We start from the raw sequence: 25,306 nt of genomic DNA on the forward strand, positions 1-25,306 counted from the left end.
CACATTTGTAACTAACACTGGTGTATACTAGAATAAAGTAGCTGTCTGAGCTGCAGTTTAGTTTTCTAAGGGCTTGTATCTCATAATCGATTGTCTTCTTCTGGTGAAAGCTTTTCCTAAAACTGGGTATTTACACACTCTTTCATACATCTGGTTTTTTGTGTCTCATAAATCCAGCTTAAGCCATTGTCTTAGTTGAGATTTTTAAGTCACCTCTCTTATTTCACACGATTTTTTATGAAATCTGTAGAAATTTGACTGAGGTCTCCACTCTGTTAAACTTGGTTTACATTGGCCAATGGGATCAAAATTTCTCTCCTGCAAATGCATGCTCTTCCTCTTTCTTTCTCTCTCACACACACATACACACACAAAAAACAAGTTTAAAAGAATGTATATCCTAGGAATAAATTGAAGATGGTTTTTTGATTCACAAATACATTCTGGATTTCTCAAATTCTTTATCTGACAGATGCACCAAGCTTATATTGTTATTTACAAAGTAAGCAAATTTTTCAAGACAGGATTCTATTTTTGACCTGGTTTTGTACCGCCTAACAGGAAAATACAGAGACAGGAGCATAGTCTTTGAATAGCACTACACTGTAAATAACAGTGGCATGTGCCTTCTTATCCTCACTGTGCCTCTAATCCTATCCATGCAAATACTGAATAATAAGCAATATTTTTTTAAAAAAAGAGATATATGCCAAGCTTAAAAAAATAAAGTACATTTGGTTGGCATAAAATGTTTTCTTTAATCTCATTTAATGACTCAAAACTTCTATTCAAAATTAGTAATAAAATTGAGAGATAATCGAATGTTTGTGTAGAACAAAACTGACATTCAGATACTAGTAAGACAAAACGGTCAGGTGTGAATCACATATTCACCACTTTTATGATCAACTCCATAAAATAGTTTCTTCAGCCAAAAATGCAAGCTTTAGCACACACAAAAAAAATCTGTTAATGAATCGTTCTGCTGTTAGGAATTTAAATTGTACAATTAAAATGGAAGAGTAATGTAGTCCATACTGTTCCTGAACTAACTACAGCATCCTCAGAGAGTTAATTCAGAGTTATCTGTCTTGATAGCATTGAAAAGTCTTCTCTCTCTGCCCACAAAAGTTAGGGATGCACTAAATGTTACAGACAGACTTATCAACATTGTATATAAAATCTAGTCACTGTTTTCATCTCAATCTTGACATACTAGTGCTATCAAGTTTATCAGATAATGGTTGTTACTATTAGCAAACCAGTCAATCAAGTGTCAAAATCTGCCCTTTTCCCTTTCTGCAACACACAGGACAAGGATGGCAGATGAGTCCAACAGATCATCCTGATAAAGAATATTCTATATCAAATTCAGAATGACAGTTAGACAAAATGGTCTATCACAACACCATATGAATCAACTATCATGTCAATCATATCTGGAACTTCCCAATAAATATGTTTGAGTGGGAGTATTAGTTCACTCAAAGAAGCGTGAACAATACAGCTATTATTTCATTCAGTAAGATTATTTCCAATTACAAGACAAACAATTTTATCACAGATGAAGAAACAAAAAAAAAATTTGGCTCAGCATCTGAAATTTAAACCAGACATTAAATTAAAACTATAGAAACTTCAGCTGATATTTACAAATGTGTTTTCTAACTGACTAAAGATTCTTCATTGTTTAACCACTTTATAGCTATTAAATTTCCCATCAAAATAGACAACTCAAAACAAAAGGAACCTTTTAAAACTGGTAACTTATTATATAATTAATTAGTAAACACATTAGTTCTCAGAAAGAGTAGAATATATTCCATAAAAAATGTTCTAATTTAAAAGGCAAACTCAGAAAGTAATGGCATAAGGAATCAAAGGGGTTTTAGCCATTACTGGACAGTGAGTGACTCTTAATGAAATACCAAATGTCCTTTGTTTCTTGTTGAAAGAGTGATCCAGTTTCTTCCTTCCACCACAGTGGGAATGATCAGCATAGATATTCCAGGGTTATTACCCCAAAAGGAAGATTTTCTCCTTCTTGGGTTTATTTTTCTTAATCAGTTATCAATTCTATCCATTATCAAAGATTAGAAACCAAAGGAAACTAACAAAGTTAAACATCTGAGAATCATCTTCCACTGAACAAAGTAACAGCTTGCAATAAAATGCAGGTAGCTCTGATTTCCTTTTCTTAGCTTAGTTGCAAATTTTCCCTCAAGTTATGTTCAGTGAAACTCAGCAGAAATGTTACACCACAACTTAAAACATCCTTCAATAGCTGAAGAATACGCCTATTACAGATTTAACAAACCTCCACTCATCTCGGAGTTCTCATGATCCAAAAAGGATGATCAGGCACCTATGAAGATCTTACATAGAGCTTCTTCAGCAAGAAAGTCAAGGGGACATATAAGTCTTTGGGTTTGAGGGGGAGGGGGTGTGCATTATCACTAAATGACTCAAGTGAGAGAAGACAGTATAATGAGCAGACAAGCAAAATGACAGATAAGAACCCTAAGAAAAATAAAGTTAAAAATAGTTTGTAATGACCAACAGCAAGTTGAAGAATACAGAGAAGGACAAAGAGAAAACATAAATAAATGACAGAGAAGAGAGCAGATAAAGCAGAGCACCATGAAAATAAAGAAATTAAAACACAGAAAGAAAAAAAAAAACATATAAAAAGTAAGATAAGGTTTTTAAAGTAATAAATGTATGAGGTTTTTGCATAATGGTTTCAGAATATTATTTTGATGACTTTAAACACTCATAAAAAAATATGACTGGAGCTTTTCCTTAAAAAAACAATGGCAACCACACACAAACCCTTCCATGGTAGCTAAACAAATAAGAAATTATGAGTTCTACAGGTATGCCTGACTCAATAGGAAGAAGAACTCATTAGTTCTTCATGGTTAGAAAAACATTTTGTCTGCAAAGTATTACTGAAATCTGGAAGAACCCAGCTTGAGCTCCGGATTCTAGGCTGAATTACCAGTGCTAGCTGCTTAGATAGCTTCCTTCTACTGCAACATATCCAACTGAGGGTAAACCAGAATGTAACTGTCTTAAGGTTTCGGTCTTTCTCAGTAAAGAAAAAGAGATATAACCTTCTCAGTAGATACATCCTTAGAAGTTGTTTTCTTCTGTGAAATCTCTGTTATTAGACTACTTCTACATTTAAACTTTCTGCCATATGAGACTCAAATATAGACATACCAAGTGCAAAAAGTATGATTCATGGAGAGCATTCTGTTAAAACAAATTGTAGTTTTAAATATGGAAGTACTATATCAAACTCTAGGAGCACGTATTCTTTCCATTTGTAAGATAAACTTTAAGCAAAAAGCTCTACTATATCAATAATGCTGTAACAATTGACATGACCCCAAATAGGATTAGAACAATCTTGGCTGTAAAATATGCTTGGAAATGCAGTGGGTTTAACTAAACTTCTTTTCACTTTATTGTGATTGTGGATCACAGTACTGAGTAGTTAAACCAAACTAAATTACATAACATTAAATTCTGACATTTTCTAATCTTCAAAAAATGCTGTCCTCAGTCTTCAGATTTTAATACTGAAAATTAAAAAAAAGATAATTCATCCATTATTACTGATTTAATTATGGTTGATTTCCTCTAAGAGAAATATCGTGTGCTGAACAGTTGCTAACAAAACATAATTTCTATTTTTTTATCTTTGTAATCCGATATTTATATTCTTCTAATTAATTAAGCAAAATTATTTTTGAACACTTAGCTAAACAAAAAAATTCAGTCTGGCTTCCTAATAATGGTCATTCACATGTTTTAGCGGGCATGAAAAAGATTTAGTGCAGTTTATAGTAGCTCATCTACTGTATGAAAATTGTATTTTGTTTTAAGCAATCTACATGTAGGTTTTGGACCAGTCTGTTGCAACAAGGAGTAAGAATGATGGATCTGGTAAGATGTAATGTGCTATCACTGAGCAATATGTTGTGTAAATTTATTGTCCTTTATTAATGGTTTCTTGTATCATTACATTAACAATGTTTAAACATCTGAATTTCAAAAAATCAACATTTTGTACAAGTGCTTACAAAAGATATTATACAACATACATGATTATAATATAATTGCTTACATTAGTTTTATTTAAAATCTTCAATTTGCATAATCAGATGAGTATTCAAAAATATAAACACAGTCACTGACGGAAGCACAATAAATAAGAGCTAGAAATCAAATAATTAAACTATGCATACCTTCGTCAATGGGTTCATACTTCAAAATAATTTCTACGGCAGTCGTTTCACAAGCTTCAGTTTCATATTGTTCTTTTCTGAGAAATTCAATGAGCTCGGTGTCAGCTAGAACTTTGGAGTTTGGAGAGTAAGCACGGAAAAGTTCATGAAATTCAGGTCTGTGTACAATAGTTCGATAAATTGCCCTGAAGTCTTCTATGTTAATCGTATGTGCTTTCCGTTTGTCAACGGTTTTCTGAAAAAAAAAAAAAAAAATCAAAACAGTCAATACAAAGATATGCAAAGATAGAAAGATACACACAAAACCCTCTATTATAACTGATCATAAGAGTGAGAACAATAAAGAAAATCTCAGGCAACAGTGACTGCAATGCATTATCAAATTATATTCTTCTACTTCTATATGCAACTTTTAGATTTGAGTTTGTGTGTTAAAAATATTTTATACTAATTAAAAAGTACCATATAACATAATTAGCACCTAAGTAATTAAAACAAATTTTATGTAATGCATATGCAATATTAAAACACATTATGTAAAACTTCTAAAATTCTATGCAGTAAAATAAATCTGCAGCATAAAAATTGAGTGGAAAATATATTTAATATAATACCTCTCCAACAACAATTCAAACCATATTGTAAATACTGTCAGTTAAATTTACATAAAACATACAGCAGACAGTAATCTAATAAATGAAATAAAGATGACCAAATTATCATGAGATCCAAGTCTTTTAGTATATCAAATAAGAAACACTATCAAAGTTTGGAGACCAGATATTTTATAATAACCTATGACATCGTGTTCTATTCTTAACAAGCCAGAATGTTTAACTCAGATTAATTATTCACACTTTCAGGATTCTTAAACTGTAAGCTTGTTTTCATAGAGCTTACAAAACGTTAACACATTAATTAATTTCAGTGTTTCAGTATAAAAGCCACTAGAAAAATCAAAAGGGCAACAGAATTTGAGTAGAATAATACTTTTTTACCATTTCTGCCATTTACATTTTTTTCAGGCTTAACGATTTTATTTATCCTTTAAAAGTTTCTACACAAAATATGTAACTCTGTCTATGAAATATAGATGTTTCTAACAGTTTAGCTTGTATTATGCTTAAAAGTTGCCAAATTAAGAGAAACTTTGGAAATTTACTGACAAAATTACTCACAAAAATCATAAATAAATGGCAATTCATTGCCTCCTTGATTATCAATGTAAGCTGATCAAAATTCGTAATTGTTGGCTCCTTAAACTGAGACTACCAAAGAGGTTAAATTTCAGCATCTAATAACATGACATCTACTATGGTTATTAGAGCTTCCTCAAAAGTGTCCATAAACATGAAATGGCTTATTTGAGCTTTGGCTGCTCTTTGATAAATACTTTTGATTACTACTAAATTAGATTAGTTTTGAAGAGACACCATAAAAACTAAAAGCCTAATGACACATTACCAGCTTCTTCTTATGCACTGCAGTTCCTACTAAGAGATGTCTGAATAAGTACAACAAGAAAAGTAAAAATACATTAGATAACCAAAACAAGTACAAAAGTAAATTTCATGACGAGTTCTGGCCAAAAATTTTACAAATCACTACTTAAGTATTTGCTTTGAGTTTGTGAAAGAGAATTGTAACCATCACTTTTAACAAAAATCACCAGCAAGAAAAAAATTCAATACAAATGTTAATAATAGGCATTTTATTATGACTTGAGAAATCCCACATCTAAGGCTGATATCCTCAGTCTAATTTTTAACATCTTTAAGAAAACTGCAAATTTACTCATAACTGTCAAATAGAAAAAGAAAATACCAACTTATTTTGGAATTAAACAGTCTATTAGGACTTCGGAGACATCCACTTAGGTATTGGCATAAAAGTGAAGCTGGGCAAAAAAAAATAAATTTTCTATCTCAGTTGCCTTTTGATGAAATACAGGCAACAATACTATACAGGAGAGCTTTTGAAATTAAAGTTATGAAAATCACGTTGATATGAAAAAAAGATTGTTATAAAATTTTTGTTGGTAGATTTTTATTACTCTTTATTAATGCACATCGAATCTTTGCTATTCAGAAAAAGAAGTATCTTGACAAAGACTTAGTCTTGAGAGGAATTATATGAAAATGTATTATTCCTTAAAAATCTTAATATTCATAATTCTGATATTGCCAAAAGAGCATTACAGTAAAATAAATTCAAAGACAATAGACAAGAAAAAAGCAGGTTATTCTTTAAAAACTATGTTTTCTATAAAATTGATTTTGTCATGTATAATAATTCAATTAACTGTTGATGTGTAGTTACTGACAATGATGTCATGAAGATTTCCTTCCAGACTGCTTTGCATTTTTATGTACTATTATACTGATGAAAAATTTGAGCCCTAAAACTATTGAAAATACTCAAACAGCAAAGAATACCTAACAGTCCTGCTCAAAATAACTAGATCAGACTGTTGAGTAATTGTTAAATATAATGAGATCAGATTTGTTCTATGCAGTTCACTTCCTCAAATAATTACTCTCTTCTCTACCCACAACTGATCATCTCTCTCAAATTTCTGTCAGAAAGAAAAATAGGTGGAAAATACAGGAAACAATGAGAAATAGTTTCAAGTTCTCATGAGATTCTCAAGGTTGGTAATTCTCTCAATGCAGTGCAAGTTCAAAAACCACAGGCAGCCTCTTTAGCAAGGGTTGAGTTCATGCTGCTGGTTTTACCTTGGCTCAACAAGGCAGAGAACAATGAGAGAGGAGTAAGATAGAGCAAGGAAATCCTAATGTCTTCCCTTTGCCTGCCCGCCTGTCTGTCAGCATGATGTGACCTAAAAGTTTTTAACTTGCCAGAGTTAATTCTCTTCTGTTGAATCTGGACAGAATCAGCCAGCTGGTTACAAAATTCTCAAAGAAATCACATATATATCTAGCCACTTGACTTTATTCCCTTAGGAAAACAGCTGGTATCATTCTACATTTCAGTAAAAAAATGAGCTAAAAGGAAAAATCATACATCTTTTGAGTAATTACTAGAGGAGACCTGAAGAACATGAAATCCCAATATGTCCAAAGGCACTCAATTTTGCAGTATTTGCTCACAGGGACTGCATTCACTTGATGGTAGTTTGTTTACCTACATTAAATTAACTTATTACTAAGTCCAATTTCTAGCTGTATCATGTAACCTTCATAGAAATCTCTTAAATGCTGCCATATCTCAAGGCCACATCCTTCCCGAGGGGTTAGAGTGCAATTACCGTCTGTTCGGGCACACCTCTTAAATACTTCAAAGGAGAGGTATAGAGGAAAATTGAATGAACAAGCGTGCTGGATCTACGTTGACCTGAAGCCTGAGCAGATCAGATAACTCCATATTGTCCTCCTGGCAAAAGGATTTTTAGGAAGTCACTCTAATGGCTTTGCCCAGCATCAGACAGGCATGTCTGGGCTCGTTAGCTTGATCACAGAAGCAGCTGGATGGGATGAAACCAGAATATTTTATTTTTTCTCAAGTAAGGCCTTGTTAGAAAAAGGTTGGGAATCAAGACGTACATATTTTCCATCACCCTACACTATTACGGTTTGGTGAACAGATGATGGTAATGCAACAACTCAGTTATCTATTTTACACAGAAAAAAAAGACCTGAACAAGGCAAATTATTTGCTGATTTAGCACACCCTATTAGCATGAAATTCACTTCTCAAAACATTAATTTTAAAAAGTCAGCAAATATAAAACACTTATGTAACTGGATTTCTAAATTTAATTGCTTAATCTACATATTCCTCACCTTGAAAACATGTTTTACATGTGCAAAATCAAAAGACATTTGCAGTTTTTCAAGCAGCTTCATTGTGCTGTCTAAATCAATCTTCCCAGTCCTGAACTCATTCTGAATGATGGACAAAAACCACGTATGAGAGATCAGGTTAAGGAAACTTCTGGTCCATTTCATTGCCTTTTAATAGGAGAGGAAGGGGAGAAGTTTAATTTTTTTAAACCTAAAAAGCTTGCATTTTGCTTTTCTCATACTCTAGAATACTCTTGTCTTCTGATTTCTGATAATGCAGCAGGCTCTGAGGCACGCAGGAAGACATTTTTGCTCCACACCCAGAGACTCTGAGGGCAAAGGTGACAAAAAGGGGCAGAGAAAGAGAAGGGGAGGGTGTGAAGGAAAACAAGGGGTGGTCAGGGTGAAGAAAGGGGTGCATGTGAGGAGGGAAATGTGGGGGAGGCCGAGGGGATTCAGCAGCCTGGGGGGGAATGGCGGGAAGAAGAGTGCCAACAAAAAGCAGCAAGGAGGTGAGGGTGCCCAGCATTGCGCCCACCCAATCAACCTCAACTGGCCCCAGCTGGACCAGGCCAGACCAGACTGTACTGGCTGCCCCAGGTCCTCCCCTGCCACCCAGCTGGGGGGTCCCATGCATGCACAGGCCGCACCCAGGCCTGGGGGGAAAGAGGCACTCAGGGGGAGGTCACGCAATGGCAGCTGTCACAGGGCAGGGAAAGGAGAGGAGAAGGAGGTAGAGCAGGAGGAGGATATCTGTTCTCCTCCATGGTGGCTCTGCATCGCCTGCTGCGGTCTCTTCACTGTGGTGGCGTTGGCAGAATTTGGCAGGACATCACCTCAGCTTGCTCCGGTTCCCGGCGGGGCCCTTTCCCTTCCCTCAGACCCCCACACCCCTGCCAGGACACCCAGCACCCTTTCAGCACAGCCCCCACCCTCGGCCCCCCACCAGCACTGCTCCAGGTGCCGTTGTGAGGTCACAAACTGCGGGATCCCAGCGCAGGCCCCTTCCCGCCACTGCTCTCCCCTACCCCCACCGCCATCTTGTGCCTTTTCCCTCCAGCACAAAGCGGCCCATGTGCCCTCCCCTCACCTCCAGTCACCCACCCTCTGGGTAACCCTCACCCCCAGCATGTGCGCAAAGCAGGAGCTGTGCGAGGCGGAGAAGGCGTCTCTCATTTGCAGCCTGCTGCGCCAGTCCCCTCCTGGGGAGTTCGGCCAGGTTGTCCGAGATCTCTCTGCGCTGGTACAAGATGACAAGCTGGTGAGGCGGGAGGCTGCCCATGTGGGGGCCTGTCACAACAAGAACAACTTCACCCCCATCCAAATAAACAGGCGGACTGTGCTACTGACCCACTACAACGACTTAGGGGGAAACCGCTTCTTTGACCCTCAGGACAAATTCTCTTTTGAGTTTGACCACCTGCGTGGTGTAACCAGCAAACCCCAGCTGCACGGTGTGATGCTAGATGAGGGGGAGCTGTGGCGAGAGGCCCTCCACAAGGGCTTGAAGGCCTATGTGAGCTGCCGCTTTCCTGTAGGGAACTGCTGTGTGTTCAAAAAAAGCCTGGGGAAGAGGCAGATGTTTGTGGCCTGCATTGAGGCTCATCAGTACCAGCCTTCAAATCACTGGAACAGCCTTTGGAAGTCAGACTGGACTTTTGCCCTGACTCCATTTACCACTCAAGTTACAGGGATCTTTCTTCTCCAGATACACTACTTCAAAGATGCCAACCTCCATGTAACTGTCAGCAAGTCTGTGAATGAGACTCTAAATGTGATAGACCAAAGTCAGTTTGCCACAGATTTTGTGAAATTTCTGAAAGCTGAGGACACCAATTTTCATATTGCCATTCTGGAAAACATTCAGTCTTTGTCAGAGGATATATGGGGAAAAAATCTGCGGAGGAAACTCCCTGTTACTCGCACTTTTATGAACTGGAATAAACTATTGAATGATCAGCATCTGAACACCAATGTCTCCAATACAGAAGTGCCTCCATGCTTACTAAAACACACGATTTGATATGGTGGCTTAAATTAAAAAAAAAGGAAGAAAAAGACAAAACAGAGGTGTTTAGTTGATTTATTTCTGCATTTCTCAGGAGAGTGCAGAAACTGTCATCAGTCAATCACCACTTTGAAAATAATTCAGGTCTGTAGTGACTGAAAATAATTTGCTGTGGTTTTTTATTTCCTTCATGTACTTTTCAACTGCTTCTAGAGGTACTAGTAATGGTCACTGTCAAAGACATTACAGGTGACCCAGCAAGCAAACTCTTACTTTCTTTTGTAATTTTACCCAATATTATATTTTCTTATGTAACTTCATACTAATTGTAGCATTGGTTATAAGGAAATCTGTAAGGTAGATTGGCAAAGATATTGAGGCATTATTTCCAGATTTTTTCATTGATACCAAAACCCAGGAAATTCAGCCTTCAGGCTTTGCTTGTGCATACCTCTCTGTATGCACAAGAGACATCCCTAACAGAGTCACATGAGTAAAGGGAGATCAGTACACAGGAGGAATAAATTTCTTATAGCTCGTGCAGAAGACATTTCAGGACTGACCAGGGATGTATGCTGGGTTTTGCAGCATTACAGAATAAAGAAATGCTACTTCTCTTCTCCCAGTGTTTATTACAAATGCCAAAGGAAACTATGTGATTTTGTTTTACTTTCAAACAATGACAGTAATGTTTTGCTAACATGTTTATTACAATAAATGAAATGCCTACCACACTTGCTATTTTCTGTAAACGTACTTTTTAATTAGAGTTAATTTCAAGCAGTAATGTAAACACTAAACTTTCTAAAAATATTGATATGAACATTTAAACATTCTTCTTACAAATATTAGATGTTTTTTAATGTAAGCATAAGATTTTGCTTTTGTTCATCACTGCAATTACGGCAATTATGTTGTCACATGGGTTGAACATGCCCTTTTGTAAATACTGATCAGCGGCTTTATAGCTTCAGTGCTCAGACTGGCCATGATTGCTTTCATTGTCTTTGTTTTAAAATGTAGTAAAGAACTATGCATTGTTATGGTTTTGGGGATAACCAACATTGTGCGAAAATGCCATCTTCAGATTACTCTCCTGATGCAAAATGAAGATTTTGCTCATCTGTACTCACACCTGATTTGGGAGGTTCCTTACTCTATACATCTAGATATGATAATTAATTACCCGGAGAAACCAATAACAAAAAGGTGTCTAATATAAAAACCATCATTCTACATCATTCTATATTTTTGATGACAAAGTCACATGCTCAATTTTTATTTGTAAGCATACTAATTTACAAAGCCTTATTGCAGAAGACGAGGTTGTAGTGTTGCCAATATTTGAATGAAACAGAAATAAATGAAATAGTTCTTTTGATATATACTGAATTTCTTAAGATTTGCATTGACTAGAGCACATTTTTCATCTGGTTGTTCATCTTTATGGTCACTCAGCGCAAAGATTCTGGGACTGTTGTACTAATTTATGTGCAGAAAGGCGCTCATTACACAGGGTTTCCTTCCCCCATGCAGAAAGCAGTCCCTTGACAATGCCTTTTACAGATGCCCATTTGTTAGAGAATCTGCACTATGCACTTGCAGAGGGAGAAGGATGGAGCATGGAGAGCATTTTCTGTGCTCCTTCGGTTCTTCACAGAAAGCTGCATCCCACAGCTGCTACTGACATCCCTCCAACACCAATCCAGCCCTTTTAGTGCCTATGTTGCTGCTGGAGACTATTCAACAAGCAAGTAGCTGTCTCTACATAGTATTTATTTGAATATGTGATTATTTCCTTATTGAAAATAAGAGTAATTTTATTAAAAATGTTATGCAACCCAAGGCTGCTATAATGAAGGTGGCCTGTTGTGGGTGTAGCTCATGCCTGTAGTACAGAATAATAGATGGAATTTTGGACATAAATTTAAGTGTTAACAGAAACAGGGACATAGCACTAGAAATTCTGGATTCTGAAAAAAGCACTTTATTCAAACACAAATATGGAACATGTAGTAACAATAAGGAACAGTAGGGAACAATGGAAAAGACTAACCAGTTAGATGACTTTCAGTTTCAACATTCATTCCACCAGGTCAATTCCTTATTGTCCTGGTTTTGGCTGGGATGGAGTTGATTTTCTTCCTATTAACTGGTATAGTGCTGTGTTTTGGATGTAGTGTGAGAATAATGTTGATGACACGCTGATGTTTTGGTTGTTGCTAGGTATTGTTTACGCTAGTCAAGGACTTTTCATCTTCCCATGCCCTGCCAGATGTGCAGGGGGCTGGGAGGGAGTGTGGCCAGGGCGGCTGGCCCAGCTGGCCAATAGGTTATTCCATACCATATGACGTCATGCTCAGCATATAAGGCTGGGTGAAGAAGAAGGGGGGGGGGGTTCGGAGTGATGGCGTGTGTCTTCCCAAGTAACCGTTACGCGTGATGGAGCCCTGCTTTCCTGGCGATGGCTGAACACCTGCCTGCCGATGGGAAGTGGTGAATGAATTCCTTGTTTTACTTTGCTTGCGTGCGCGGCTTTTGCTTTCCCTATTAAACTGTCTTTATCTCAACCCACGAGTTTTTCTCACTCTTACCCTTCCGATTCTCTCCCCGTCCCGCTGGGGGTGGGGGGAGTGAGTGAGCGGCTGCGTGGTATTTGGCTGCTGCCAGGTTAAACCACGACACTTATGAGATGCAAATATATGACATTTTGCAATATACTGTTCCGTTCTGTAGAATTAAATTATCTCTTCTTTAAAATGCAGTTTCTATACTGCAAAACTGTAGCAAGGAGTGCAATAATAATAACATCTAATATTGTAGGATTAGGTAGTTTCCTATCTTCCCTATCAGTCTACCTTTATGAGCTTTCCATTTTCCTTCAATTTCCTTTCTCTATAAAAAAGGGAATCTGTGATACCAGAATCTGCAACAAAAGCTGCTCAGAGGGATGGAGTTTGGGCAGAGTAAATGTTCTGATCTGGCTGAAAATACTCATTTTTTGCAAGGCCTATGAAATTAATCTGGAAAAGGTAATTACAATACAGGCTTTGTCAATTTCCCTCCACATTTTCCATGATGGGCTTGGAATTTTTTTTGCTTTTGGAAAGTTGAAACTGGGAGAGGAATAAACATTATGAGAAGAAAGCGAAGGTATACAACTCCATTGAAAACTTTACTGAACTTTTACATATACACTTTTGTGACTCTGAATATGTTTGAGATTTAGTTGCAACTTCTTACTTTTTTGCCTATACCAGAATATTTTTGTTGTATAGGGAATACATTCCAACTCACGTTATCTTTATTCCTAAAATCCCCCTCCTTTTCTGTCTACTGCTTTGAAAATCTTTCACATTCTTACAGCTGCCTGTGAATCCATCTCTTTATATTGGCATCAGTATCCTGTATTTTAAGAAAAGAAGAATAGACATATATAACTAAAATAAAAAATAAGTTGTCAAACTGTATTTTCCAATAGGTTTCTGCTGCAGCCAGGAGTATAGCATACCTAGAATTGAAGCTATATCTACCTATTCACAATCACAACTATCTACTGTGAAAGACTTGCTTTGTGACTGCAAAAATACATTATCATCCATTATCTTTCTGTAATATGCTTCCAATACTGCTTTCTTATCTTTGGTTTTTACTGTGTGGCCATGGTTATTTATCTCAAGGAGAAGATCACCTACTCTATCAGTTCAGAACATTTACATGATAAGATGTAATTTTCTTTCAAAATAAAATGTGAATTTTGTTGAAACTGTTCCTTCATTTACAGGCTTGCAGACACATTGGAATCATAAAATTGGTACAAATGTACCAGGGCCAAATTGGCTCAAATTTTTGATTTCTGAAAATAATTTTGTATCTACCATTAATTGTTGCTGCAAAGATAATTATCATTTTTATCACACCAGTAACATTAGAGCTTAGCTTGGACTTCATTGTCGGCTTCCAGCTGCATTAAAATTGGAAGAAAATCAACACTTGATATTAGTATTTGGATTGAATATTTAATGTTCACATTATAAAGTTTGCTTCATGTTTTGCTAATACTGCAGCAGGTGGAAAACCTATCAAAATTAGGTCACTTATCAAAAAAAGTTTCACCATTTCATTTTCAAATCTATGTGTTGAATTAAAAGCAACTTTCTTTGTAGCTTCAGAATAGATAGACAAATCTTTAACAGGCACTAAACACTCAAGTTATCTGTTGGCAGAAAGCAAGGTCTATCGATACTCCTAGTCATTGGAAGAAATTATGTTTTCCCCCTTACATTCTCCAAAAATGCTATTAATTCTTTCTTTGCTTCATTCATGGAATGAAAAAGACAATATTGTAAAAAAACCCACCTCTACTTGTATGTTTTCCAGGCTGTAGTCTGTATTAAAATCTCCACTGCATTCCTTACTCCCTACTCCTTATCAAGCTGTGGAGAAGAAAGGAAAACATGATTTTGAAACAGGAAATAAAAGTGAAGGAAACACAAAGAACATTCTGTCAAGTGTATATCTCTCACTGATTTCAAATATTCAATGCATTAATGTTCCAGTTATAGTAAGACCAAATACAAGGATTATTTTCCCTTTTACAGTAAGAATGGTTTAATATGTTCAACAAATCTGAAAAAGCGGATTTATTACATTCCAAGTGTAAGATATTTTCCAAGTCTGTATGTCAGTATGCCACTCTCCACAAATAGTGGATTTTATAATTCTTTTTAATGAAAGCTTTGGAGTTATTAAAAATGTGGAGTGGTTTCAAAAAGTCACGATTTCAAAAATTAACTATTATGAACTATTCAAAGTATAGTTTCCTGGGATTCTCCAAAGTTACAAAAGGTATTTTTTATAGTAAGACTTAGGAATTGCCACCATAAAAAACTGAGGGAATAAGAGACCTAATAATAATTAAAACAGATGACCCATGTTATATTAAGTCAGTCATTTATGTAGCAGATTATCTTTGAATGGAACAGGAACTACCATGCATCCTTAAATTCATATCCAGAAAAATATCCTGAGATTGTGGGATCCTAATAATAGGATCTGGTTGGTTCTGGTGGGGTTTTTTTTATATTATTGTTCATATAACACATTTGGAAGAAAAGGGAGTGTGGGTCTCAGTTTTTTCAAGATGTAGGTGTAAGCCTTTCAGTCCTGAATCTTTATACATAATTAAAGGTTTGTATTTCCTGTTTGCTTACTAATGAATATATCAACTCGTATATACACTGCTTCTTAAATGGCATTCATAACTGCTGTCTTGGTAACAAGAGCAGCTGAAAGACTTTCTAAATATTCTTCCAGAACCAGAAGGCTAAAAATTTAAAGTCTGTATGGCAATAATAATAACCACCTTTTCAAAGTATGCTGACAGTGATAAAATATTACAGTTTTAAAACAGACCTTTATAAGGGATCTACATATGTATCTCACCAGAATTGCATATGAGACAGAAGTCTCTCCTTAGGGGAATGGAAGCCCAGTGTCTAGTATGACATTAGAGGTGAACTAGCAACCTGGAACAGGAGGCATAAGGGAAAGGGCATAAGTAGGGGTATGTTGAAGGAAAATGTGAATAAGGCATACTCACAACTGGAGAAAGGAAGAAAAAAGAGACCAGAATTCCACTGTTCTGGAACTTGAGGAGACTGTCCAGAAGAGTAGGACTGAAATCTCAGCTCCCCCACTGTCTTTCCTTCCTTAACTTTTGGGCAAGTCATATGGATCTAGATTCCTAGAGATTTTGGGATATGCAATCTTCAGTCTTTCTGTGCCCAGGAAAGCTAACAGTTCTTTCTGATCTCATAGGTATCCTATGAGAATGCATTAAAATGATAAATAAATAATACAATAGTTGGCTGTTAATAACAAGATAGGGAATAATCTATGTGATATGTGTGCAAAGTAACCATGATCCCAAATTAAACTCTCTCATAGTTAATACAAGTTTGTTTCACAAAATGAAAGAGCATTAAGAAACAGGAAATTTTCTATCATGATTGAAACTTAGAATTACAAGCCTACATCCTCAAGCACACTGCTATGTTCTCATGTATGACATCTTTCTTTACCGGCAAAGCTTCAGGACCTATCTACACGGATCGCAGATCAGTGCACCAGTCCTTGCAAGCCTACAGCTACTTAGGTATGCTCGTCTCAAGCTTCACTGGCAGAGAGCTCATATCTCAGGTAGGAACAGCCCTCAGGGGCAGACTGGTGGTAAAGCAAGAGATCAAAAGTCTTTGCTTATTCACTTATTCATTGTTTATTCTTAAACACAAGAAGTTTAGAGTCCTGGGGAAGACAAGAAGACATTGAGTACAGTGCTGCTCATGTAATTTCACAGATATCTGGCTTCTGAGACATAGTCTGTCCACCAAGGAGTTAGACTTTAACCCAAATGCATGGTGCATAGTCCATACTAAGTCCTATACACAAAAAGAAGATGAAAATATGAGTTTGTGTCATGCGTGTTCATGACTGGAGAGTGTCACAGTGGCCCATTCTGACATTAGTCCTCGAGTCATTCTGCCTGGGCACATGGTGGACTGCTCATTTCCTATGGCTTATCTTTTGCCCACATGCCTACATTTCTTTCCCTTGGGAGTGAATGTGTAGTTTAGGGTTCTGTGCTGACAGGAGGTTGGGATAGGACTGGGGAATGTATCCAGATCTGGGAATTCACTGGCTGAAAGAGTCTGAGTTCCTCAAAGGGTTAAGAAAAATATATATTCACCCTGCAAGCCACTTCTCTTTGAATGGGGAATTGACAGCTGTCTCCTAGAGAGTGGTTTCAGTGGAAAAAAATGAGTCTCAATAAATGTCTTTGGTTTCAGATAGAAATACTTTCTGTCTGGGATGAGATAATCAAAAGGAAGGTGAAGATGTATGAATTATTAGAGAATTTTTTTTTCACCTTGTAGAGTTTTGGGGGTTTTTTACCTTGCACTGAAGATACCATTAAAAGAATGCCCTCTGAGAAGCTCACCACTCAGAAGTTGGACTCAGAGTGAGAAATAGAAACTCTTGTATATGCCTTTAACAGCTGTGTTGTCCTGTATGTATCATGAAGTAATTAGGACTCCATTGATCTTAAGCAAGTGCCATAGATAACTTACTTTTAAAACCAGGTATATTCCAAGTCATAAAGTTTCCTTATGCTATCTTTCTTGCTTTATAGCATTCAACAGACGAGAAAAAGCATTTTTTGTTTCTAATGTGTATGAGTTCATTAGTATCTTCTACAAATCCCTGTGATTATTTCTGAGAAAAACTTTTTTGCCAGTTCACTGAAGATATTATTAATTTTACTTAAGAACTGTATTTCACACAAACCTTCCCATTTGCAAAGTACTTTTAATTATATCCTCATTATAGACAGATATGAGAAGCAAGTTTTTTTCAAGTATTTATTATTCATTCTTGTATTGTTAATGAATTAATGCCTGAAGTGTGTCTGCAGTAAAAAGTCACCTTCTTGTTCATCAGTTTTGCATGTCCATAAAATAAATGTGATTGCTTCAGGTACTGTATTACATAGATTCAGTACCATTGCTTTCCATATATAACATCTACATGCAAATTTATTCTGTTGTTCTTTCTTAAATAATTAACATTATCTGCTAATATATTCTTGCTCTGACCAGTTCCTCTAGTAATTATAATCGAGTGTGCAGTATGTATTCACTGAGAATCTATAGTTCCATTCTTTATCTTCCCACCAAAAGGTCATTTTGAAACCACATCAATGTGCTTTCTATGATCTGTAAGCCCTGCAAAAACCGAGCCGTTATTTCAGCCTCTGGGCTCTAGTTCCATATGCCTAAATCCATTACAAAACATGGATTTAGCTGAAGCCAATGAAAAGCATAATTAACATTTTGGTATTCTATGTGCGATAATTACCAAAGTTACATAGGCTGCCAAATGCGTGATACAGATTATGGGACAAACTGTGCTTAAAATGCAGGTTTTTCAAAACAACGTGTTATGTCCTGTGAAGTATTCATGGGGAGAAAGAGAAGATTAAAATGCATAGGCTTCATTTTTGCCTTCAGCTGTTTTCTGGCTCCTCTGTTTAAGTCCCAGTTCAACAAAGTACTTAATTGTTTGATTAATTATAATCATTTGACTATTTCCACTGGGAGGAATGGTATGATATATGTACTATGATGCTACAGCTGGTTAATTTGGATCATACAAAGCTGAAGGACCTGATACAAAAGGTAAAGATAGCAGCAGAAAGATTCCCTTCTTTTGTCTGTGAACTTTAGACCGGCCTAGAGAAAGTTCCTTTGGGCTGGACCAATTTCCAGCCCTTTGCTCCAATCTATCTTATAAATTAATTTACATTATCCTGCTCCATTTTGTTGTCTTAGTCTATGAAACATGTTGATTATGAAACAATTAATTTTCTTTAAATTAACAACACTAGATCCACAAAATGGACTTAAAAGTCTAGAAGCTTCAATAAATTCAATGATAAGCATTTTTTTATTCTCTAGTAGAATACATAACAGCCAAGTGACTGCCCAGGAATATTTAGGCTCTGAGCTATAGCAAGTTTAATCCCTGCAAGAGTGTTCAATATCTTCTTAATTTAAGGAGGTTCAACTCTGTTTCTCATTCTTCCAGTGAAGTGCCCTTACAGCTGTGTTATGGACTGGCACTCAGAGGAAGCACACTCCACTACACTTGTAGAAAATGTGTTAATGTGTACCACAGAATGCACAATTTATGGGCATTAAAAGAGCAAGATTAACATAATTCATGACTTAGCTGGAAGGTAGCTGGAGAACTGCATTGTGGTCACTTCTGTACTATGAAGGTATAAAACAAATTCTTTACCCTTTCCATACTCCTTTTGTGGATTCAATAAGGTATAATTCTTTTTAATGTTGAGGTAATTGACCATTGTGTATTGGGAAAGTAAATACATGGAAGACACTGAGCTGCTGAGATTCTGCAAGAGTGCGGGTTACTTATGTGTCTTCAGATAATGGGAGGAAAGAGAAATTAGGTGCAGAATGAAGGAGAAAAAAACTTGGATTTTTGCCTGCCATTAGCATCTTTATTTTAGACTTTGAGGTTATTTCGAGTACTTTTTTTTAAAAAAAAAACAAGATCAATTATAAGAATTTCCTAAAGATATTTATAACTATTAAAAGAATTTCTTTCAATTCTGCAAACACATAGGACCATACCAGAAGAGGTCAAAACATTTGCAAGTTTACCCCTGTAACTGAGTAGGTAATTCCAATGCCTATCTTCTTTTGATATTGGCACAATATTTTTATAAGCAAAGAGTTGGAGTGGAAACAAAAAGAACTCAATATATTTATCATAAAATCCTGTGTTCAAAAGTCACTTTGATGCTTCTGTTCCTGTTTCATTAAACCTCTCATAGGCAGAATAATCCTGATAATTTTAACTCCTGAGAAGAATATTGTCCATTTCATTTTCTTCTAAAAGACCAAATTATTAACTATGTCATACTGCAAAAATGTCATCTAAAGACATCATGATGTGCTAAGTAGAAAGGAAATTACCAGGGGCTGTAAGCTTTGGGTCAAAGGACAGTTGTTTGTAGCTCATTAATATGATGAAGTGAAATCTGAAATTATATTACATGTTTGTTTAAGATGTAATTAGTGAGGAATATATGCATTTTCAAGTATTATATACAGATCTGTAGTCTCATATAAACAGTGACAGAAATGCTTTCTTGGGTACATTATTTGCCTTCTCCAGAGGCAGGAAAACAATGCAAAAACCAAAATATATTGCTTATCTTTTTGCCACTTCTCTCTTTTCTCAGCTGTGCAGCCCTGATTGCCAAATTATGATTTCACAGGAGAGTTCAACTCAGTCTGTCCTGTTTCCTTTCTGTCTTTAGATACCTGTAGAAAACTCAAATAAAAGCTGAATTAGCCTCACGACTTTGGACTATGTAGGCCAAAAGTCAGCTTCCAGGTTGGTGTGACATAAGTACTAAGTACCTCAAAGGCTGTTTCTCAGGTGCACAGCAAAATTCTGGATGGTCTGTTTGCTTGGACTAGTCAAAAGGAGAATAAAGACTTCACACATGAGACTCCAGCTGGACTCGTTGTTTTTGATGTCAGGGAAGCTGGCATGAAACAGGAGATTCCATTTTTCCCTTGGGAAGTTGGTCTTAATGCCTTTCTACCCCCAAGTACACACTGTGTGACCTGTGCTGCATGCTCAGTTTAGTGGTTCACCCACTATCCAGAGCTCAGGGCAATCACTGCTTTCTCTCTTTAAAGCAAACTCTGGACGCAGAGCTTCAGACCGAACAGGAGCAGCTCTCCTTCAGTGTGTTAGGGGGAAAGGATGAAGATCCTGTTTTACACTGACGCATAGAAAGGAAAGGGGGCTTGGCAAGCAGCCCAGTGAATGCAAGCACCCACACCAAAAAAGAAAATGAAGAAGACAGAAAAAAATCTAAGTATGGGGCAGGGGAAGAGTGCTTGTGCCTAACCCGTTTCTGAAAAAAGACAGAGAATACAATAGATGCAGGACTGATATACTTCTATCAGACTGTTACTTCTATCAGACTGTCAAAACAAGGACTAGTGAATCCTGAAAGAGAAAAAACTTAAAGGACAAGAACATTTCAGAATGTTCAGAGCAAATATGGTGTCCTCTAGATGGTATTGTGCTTAAATAAGAACAATGCACAAAAATAATTTAATGAAATCTATTACCTGCATGTTTTAAATAAGAAGGAACGATATTTCCCATCCAGCATGTAGCCATTATTTAGAGTGAACAACTGAAGATAGTTACAGTATTAAAACAAAAAACTTGTATGACCAATGGCTTACTAATGTCAGAAGACATGTTAACTAAATATAATACGCTACAACACAACCATGTTGCATTAGGTATTGGAAAAACAGATCCTTTACTCTATTAAAAATGCAATTTTACACTTAGATCAATTTTGGATATTTTCGTCACAGTTTAGCTACTCCATTTTATGCCACATGAAAACCTGGTCTCAGGATTTTACTACTAGTGTGGCAAGTACTGATTGCTGTCTGGATTTTGGATAGCAGCTTCTACCAAGTAAGAATCTCCCATCCATTTGGTATTAAATCCATCTAAAACCTTTGCACAATAAATCTTGGTACAGGTATATCAAAACACCAATCAGCCTAGTTCTTGAAACAGATTCATTACTGCTCTGTCAGAAGAGCTAAGACCCAAGCTAATGAGATTACATGCAATACAGAGCTACTGCAGCTAGTCTGAGTTTGGAATTCATGTTGTTGTATCTCTGATAGAATCCCCGGCTGTGCTGCATAGTGTCACGATACTGGCATTGATGTTGCTACCTCAGGGGTCACTGCAAATGCATTGTGGGCATGAAATGCCCTATATAGGACAGGACAGACCTGCCATTAGAAAATATATTTTACGGAACAGGAAAAAGTTTATATATATAAAAAACATAAAGTGTATGTGTGTGTATATATGTATATATAAAACATAAAGAGTATATATATATATACACACACACACTCTCTGAGATTAAATAAAGTCAATAAAACCAGGAGAGCTAAAAATCATAAAAGGGCTAAGCTTTAATTCACATACAGGATGCAAGCTGTAGTCACTTATTCAGTGCTTAATGTTGTATCATTGAAGATTCATCCTATGCAGATTTCAAATAATCCTCACAAGAAACAAGGTTGCAGTTAAAGGCATATTTGAGGAATTATTGAAAAATAAATGTATCTAAGCAAGATGAAACTGAGTATGTTGCGTACATCTATAGCACTCTACACATTTCAGCATAATCAAACTTTTCCTTTGAAAGAAAATATCATGATCCAATAATAATTGGTTGACAGCTAAACTTTCTCCCTGGTTGCCAAATAGATTTACAAATTTGCAGTTAGAAATACTGATTTAGCTACTGTATCTAATGTAATTACAGAACATTGAAGCTTTATAAGCAGCATTTGTTGGTGTCAGCATACTTTTTAAAAAAACAACAAATACTATGTTTTTCAGAATAACAACCTTTCAAAATACTGTCTGATCACTTAAAACATTGGACTTAAAACATTTTTGATCACAAATCACTGTAAATACCTCTAAAACCAGAGTTACTAAATATAAACTTACTATGCCTCACGATAAGAATCTATCCCATATTAAAATACTCCCATACTTAATCTGTTTATAAAAAGACATCGCTTATACAAATAATAGCTTTAGAAATAATATTTGATTTAACTTTTGTTATTTATATTAAAAGAATATTTAAATGCCTCAATTGTGTCAAATCATGTGTAATATCACTAAGAGTATCTGTTCCAAAAAGCTTCCAGACTGAGTAAATGCTTGTGTATGTATGATATTTGTAGCAATGACAATGCCTGTTTAGAAACCTAGACAGAAGGAATATAAATATTTATTAGAGACATGTTTATCCTGCTTATAATAGTAATGCATATTTTCATAAATTCCCAAGAAGTAACTGTGCTTGTACCAGTACCATGCATCTTGTACCCTGCATCCATCCTATGGGAAGCCACATCCTAATGAATTAATGTAGTGGTACAGAAATACTTGCAATTACATACACAGACCTCTCAAAATAAAAATTAATAAGTAAAATACAATTTGGCTTCTTGAGCAAGGACAAGCAGCATCAGAAAAACCAGTTTCCACCTGTGAGGAGAATAAAATTGTAACAAGTAATAATTCAGTCTTAGGTGGGAGAAGCAGTAAGCCCCTGGAGAAAGAATGAAGTCTGCCCAGAGAGGCAAGGTGGAGTTAATAGCAGAGCGCTGGCATCCAACAGAGAATAGCTGCAAACTGAGCTACCATCCTTATTTCAAGTGGGATCAGCTTTATCAAATGCACAGTGAGATCAATGAGTATATAGCTCCTGCCCATGCTCACATTGCTCCTGAGAAAGGTTAGGGATAGGCGTGGGGTCCTTCTGCAAGTACTGCTCAGACAGACTGTTGCTGCCTTTCCTCATCTCTGTGCACGTACTCCTGCGAATCCGGCTGCAGGGGAACCAATGCCTGTGGTTACGACAGGCTGCTCCCCAAGATATGCATTTTTCCATAAGGCACATTCCACATCGCGAGGACTGGGTATGTGCTGTCACATGACAGAGGAGGAAACATCTGACTCTTAGGAGAGAGAGTGGCTAAAAGTAGCCTGCTGTTGTTAGAGCAATTTAACTGGCTTCCCTGAGGGGTACTTGCAACAGAGCACAGCCTGAAAAAAACAATAGGATCACAGCTTTTCTGGGCCCCTGTTCCAGTGTTGGACCAACCTCATGATAAAAACATTTTTTTCTTATATCGAGTCAGAATTTCTCATCTTCTAATTCGAGCCCATTTTCTCTTGTCCTTCCACAGTGTACCTCTAGGACACTGGACCTGTCTTCACTATATCCTCCCATTACGTAGTTGTAGACAGCAATTATATCTCCCCTTTGCCTTCTCTCTTTAGGGCTGAACAGCTGTCTCTGCCTCTCCTCATACATCCTGTCCCTCTAACCAAACTGATGCACCTTTGCTGAACTTATTTCAGTATGTCTTTCTTGTACGGGGAGCCCTTAACTGGACACAGTACTAAAGGTAGAGTCTCACAAGCGCTGAACAGAGGGGAGGTCTTCAGACAGCCCATCATTACTGAGCAGATTGCTTCCAGGTTTACGAAGAATCTCCCTTGAAATTGCATCTACATGCCACTGCAAGCAGATAGATAATCTCTCCTTTGTTTTTACTACTCCTGTGATAGCAAGCCACACAGCCTAGAGAAGCAGGAATTAACTATATTACAATGCAGAGGAGTAAAAAGCTTGTGAAAGATAAAAGATGGATGACTAGGGACAAGAAGTTAAAAAAATGAGACTTGGATAAGGACTGGAGGCAAATGGATTCTGTAGCCAGCAGACTTGCCCATAGCTCCCGAATATTCTGGTTTTTGCATGTAGCTCAACTATGTCAATTTGCTATGAACTTTTGCTTTGTTTACTGAAGTGGCAGAGATTTGCACTCTGTAGCTAAATGATCCACCCTTGTGCATGAAAGAAGTATTGATGTTGTTTCAGATTTCAGAGTTCTTGTTTTGGTCAGTTTGTTTTTTGAAAATTATATTTAAATTTTCTATTTAAGGAACTATATATTGAAAGCAAAGCACTAAGGTGTTTACTTTTAAGTATTCGTACTTTCTGATACATTCTTTAACAATCATACATTAGCTATTTTCAGCTTGCTTGGCTGGTGTGTTGGTTAGTTTGCTTTGCTTAAGAGTTCTGTTTCATTCATTACCTTGTTTCATTCCCTTGGATAAATTGGGGATGTAATTTAAATTTTCTCTTTTTTCAACATGAAACATGTTAAGATAAAAGAAGAACTAACTTTATTTTGAGGTGGGCTACTTTTAAAATAGATTAAACAGAGTGCTATTGCTGTATAGAATGCAAAACAGAATGGTACAATTTAGTAGCCCTGACTTCATCAGCAGCTATCATCAGTGCCCCAATTCACTATACATAACTGTTCATCTTATGTCTTTGCAAAAGTACTTGAATGGCCACTGCAAATTCTCATTTCTGTCATCAATTAATTGACACTTTCTGGATGCAAAAGAAAGGCAGTTACACCATTAGACCTTCAGTGACATACACTCTCAGCTTTTCAGTTACTGGATGTTTGTTCCTAGTCTCAAGAAGGTGGACTATGTTTCAGGAAATCAATTCTGTTCTCATTTAAGCCGAGGGACCTTGCTTTTGCTGCATATCCTGCTCTTTCTTCAAAAAGATTTATTACAGAAGATGTAGAAATTCTAATGAGGTTCCCTGAAAATTTAGATTCCCTGAAGGCAAACTCTGCAGTGTAAAGACTTACTCTTGCAGTGGTGTCTTATCACATGAATCCCTAAAAGTTGCTGCAGATCTCCACTGGGGTCTGTATTAGGGCACACAGGACTGTGGCCTAACCACAAAGAGGAATCTTCTGCTGTACTGACTGCTGCTTTGGCTAAACCAGGAAAACCTATATTTCCTCGAGAGATGAAAATCAAAAGCATGTTAAGACTGAAACATCTAATCTACATAGTGTTAAAAACACACATATACTTCATAGATTGTTAGGTCATGTACCAGAGCAGAGGAGCAATAACTTATCTCTTCTCTTTTAAACAGGTGAGCTAAGTAGAAGGAATTAATCACC

The 25,306-nt window shown here is 36.5% G+C and overlaps 2 protein-coding genes across 2 annotated transcripts in view; one reads left to right on the top strand and one right to left on the bottom strand.

Annotated features, from left to right (window-relative positions):
* The window catches only part of PLCZ1 (phospholipase C zeta 1), a 56,224-nt gene extending 47,398 nt beyond the window's left edge, over positions 1–8,826 (bottom strand). The window contains exons 1-3 of the mRNA XM_075163805.1: positions 8,813–8,826; positions 8,060–8,183; positions 4,257–4,491 (exon numbers count right to left, since the gene is read on the bottom strand). Of these exons, the coding sequence (XP_075019906.1) occupies positions 4,257–4,491; positions 8,060–8,183; positions 8,813–8,826 (373 nt within the window). The remainder of the gene's footprint in view (positions 1–4,256; positions 4,492–8,059; positions 8,184–8,812) is intronic.
* A 362-nt stretch (positions 8,827–9,188) lies between these two features.
* On the top strand, positions 9,189–10,082 carry CAPZA3 (capping actin protein of muscle Z-line subunit alpha 3). The gene has a single exon (XM_075163905.1). The coding sequence runs from the start codon at positions 9,189–9,191 to the stop codon at positions 10,080–10,082; it is 894 nt and encodes a 297-aa protein (XP_075020006.1).
* The last annotated feature ends 15,224 nt before the right edge of the window (positions 10,083–25,306 follow it).

This window comes from Calonectris borealis, chromosome 1 (assembly GCF_964195595.1).
Source record: "Calonectris borealis chromosome 1, bCalBor7.hap1.2, whole genome shotgun sequence".
In the NCBI taxonomy this organism is placed as follows: domain Eukaryota; kingdom Metazoa; phylum Chordata; class Aves; order Procellariiformes; family Procellariidae; genus Calonectris; species Calonectris borealis.

Coding starts and splice junctions, on each gene's coding strand:
- CAPZA3 (XM_075163905.1), top strand. CDS start 9,189: ATGTGCGCAAAGCAGGAGCTGTGCGAGGCGGAGAAGGCGTCTCTCATT.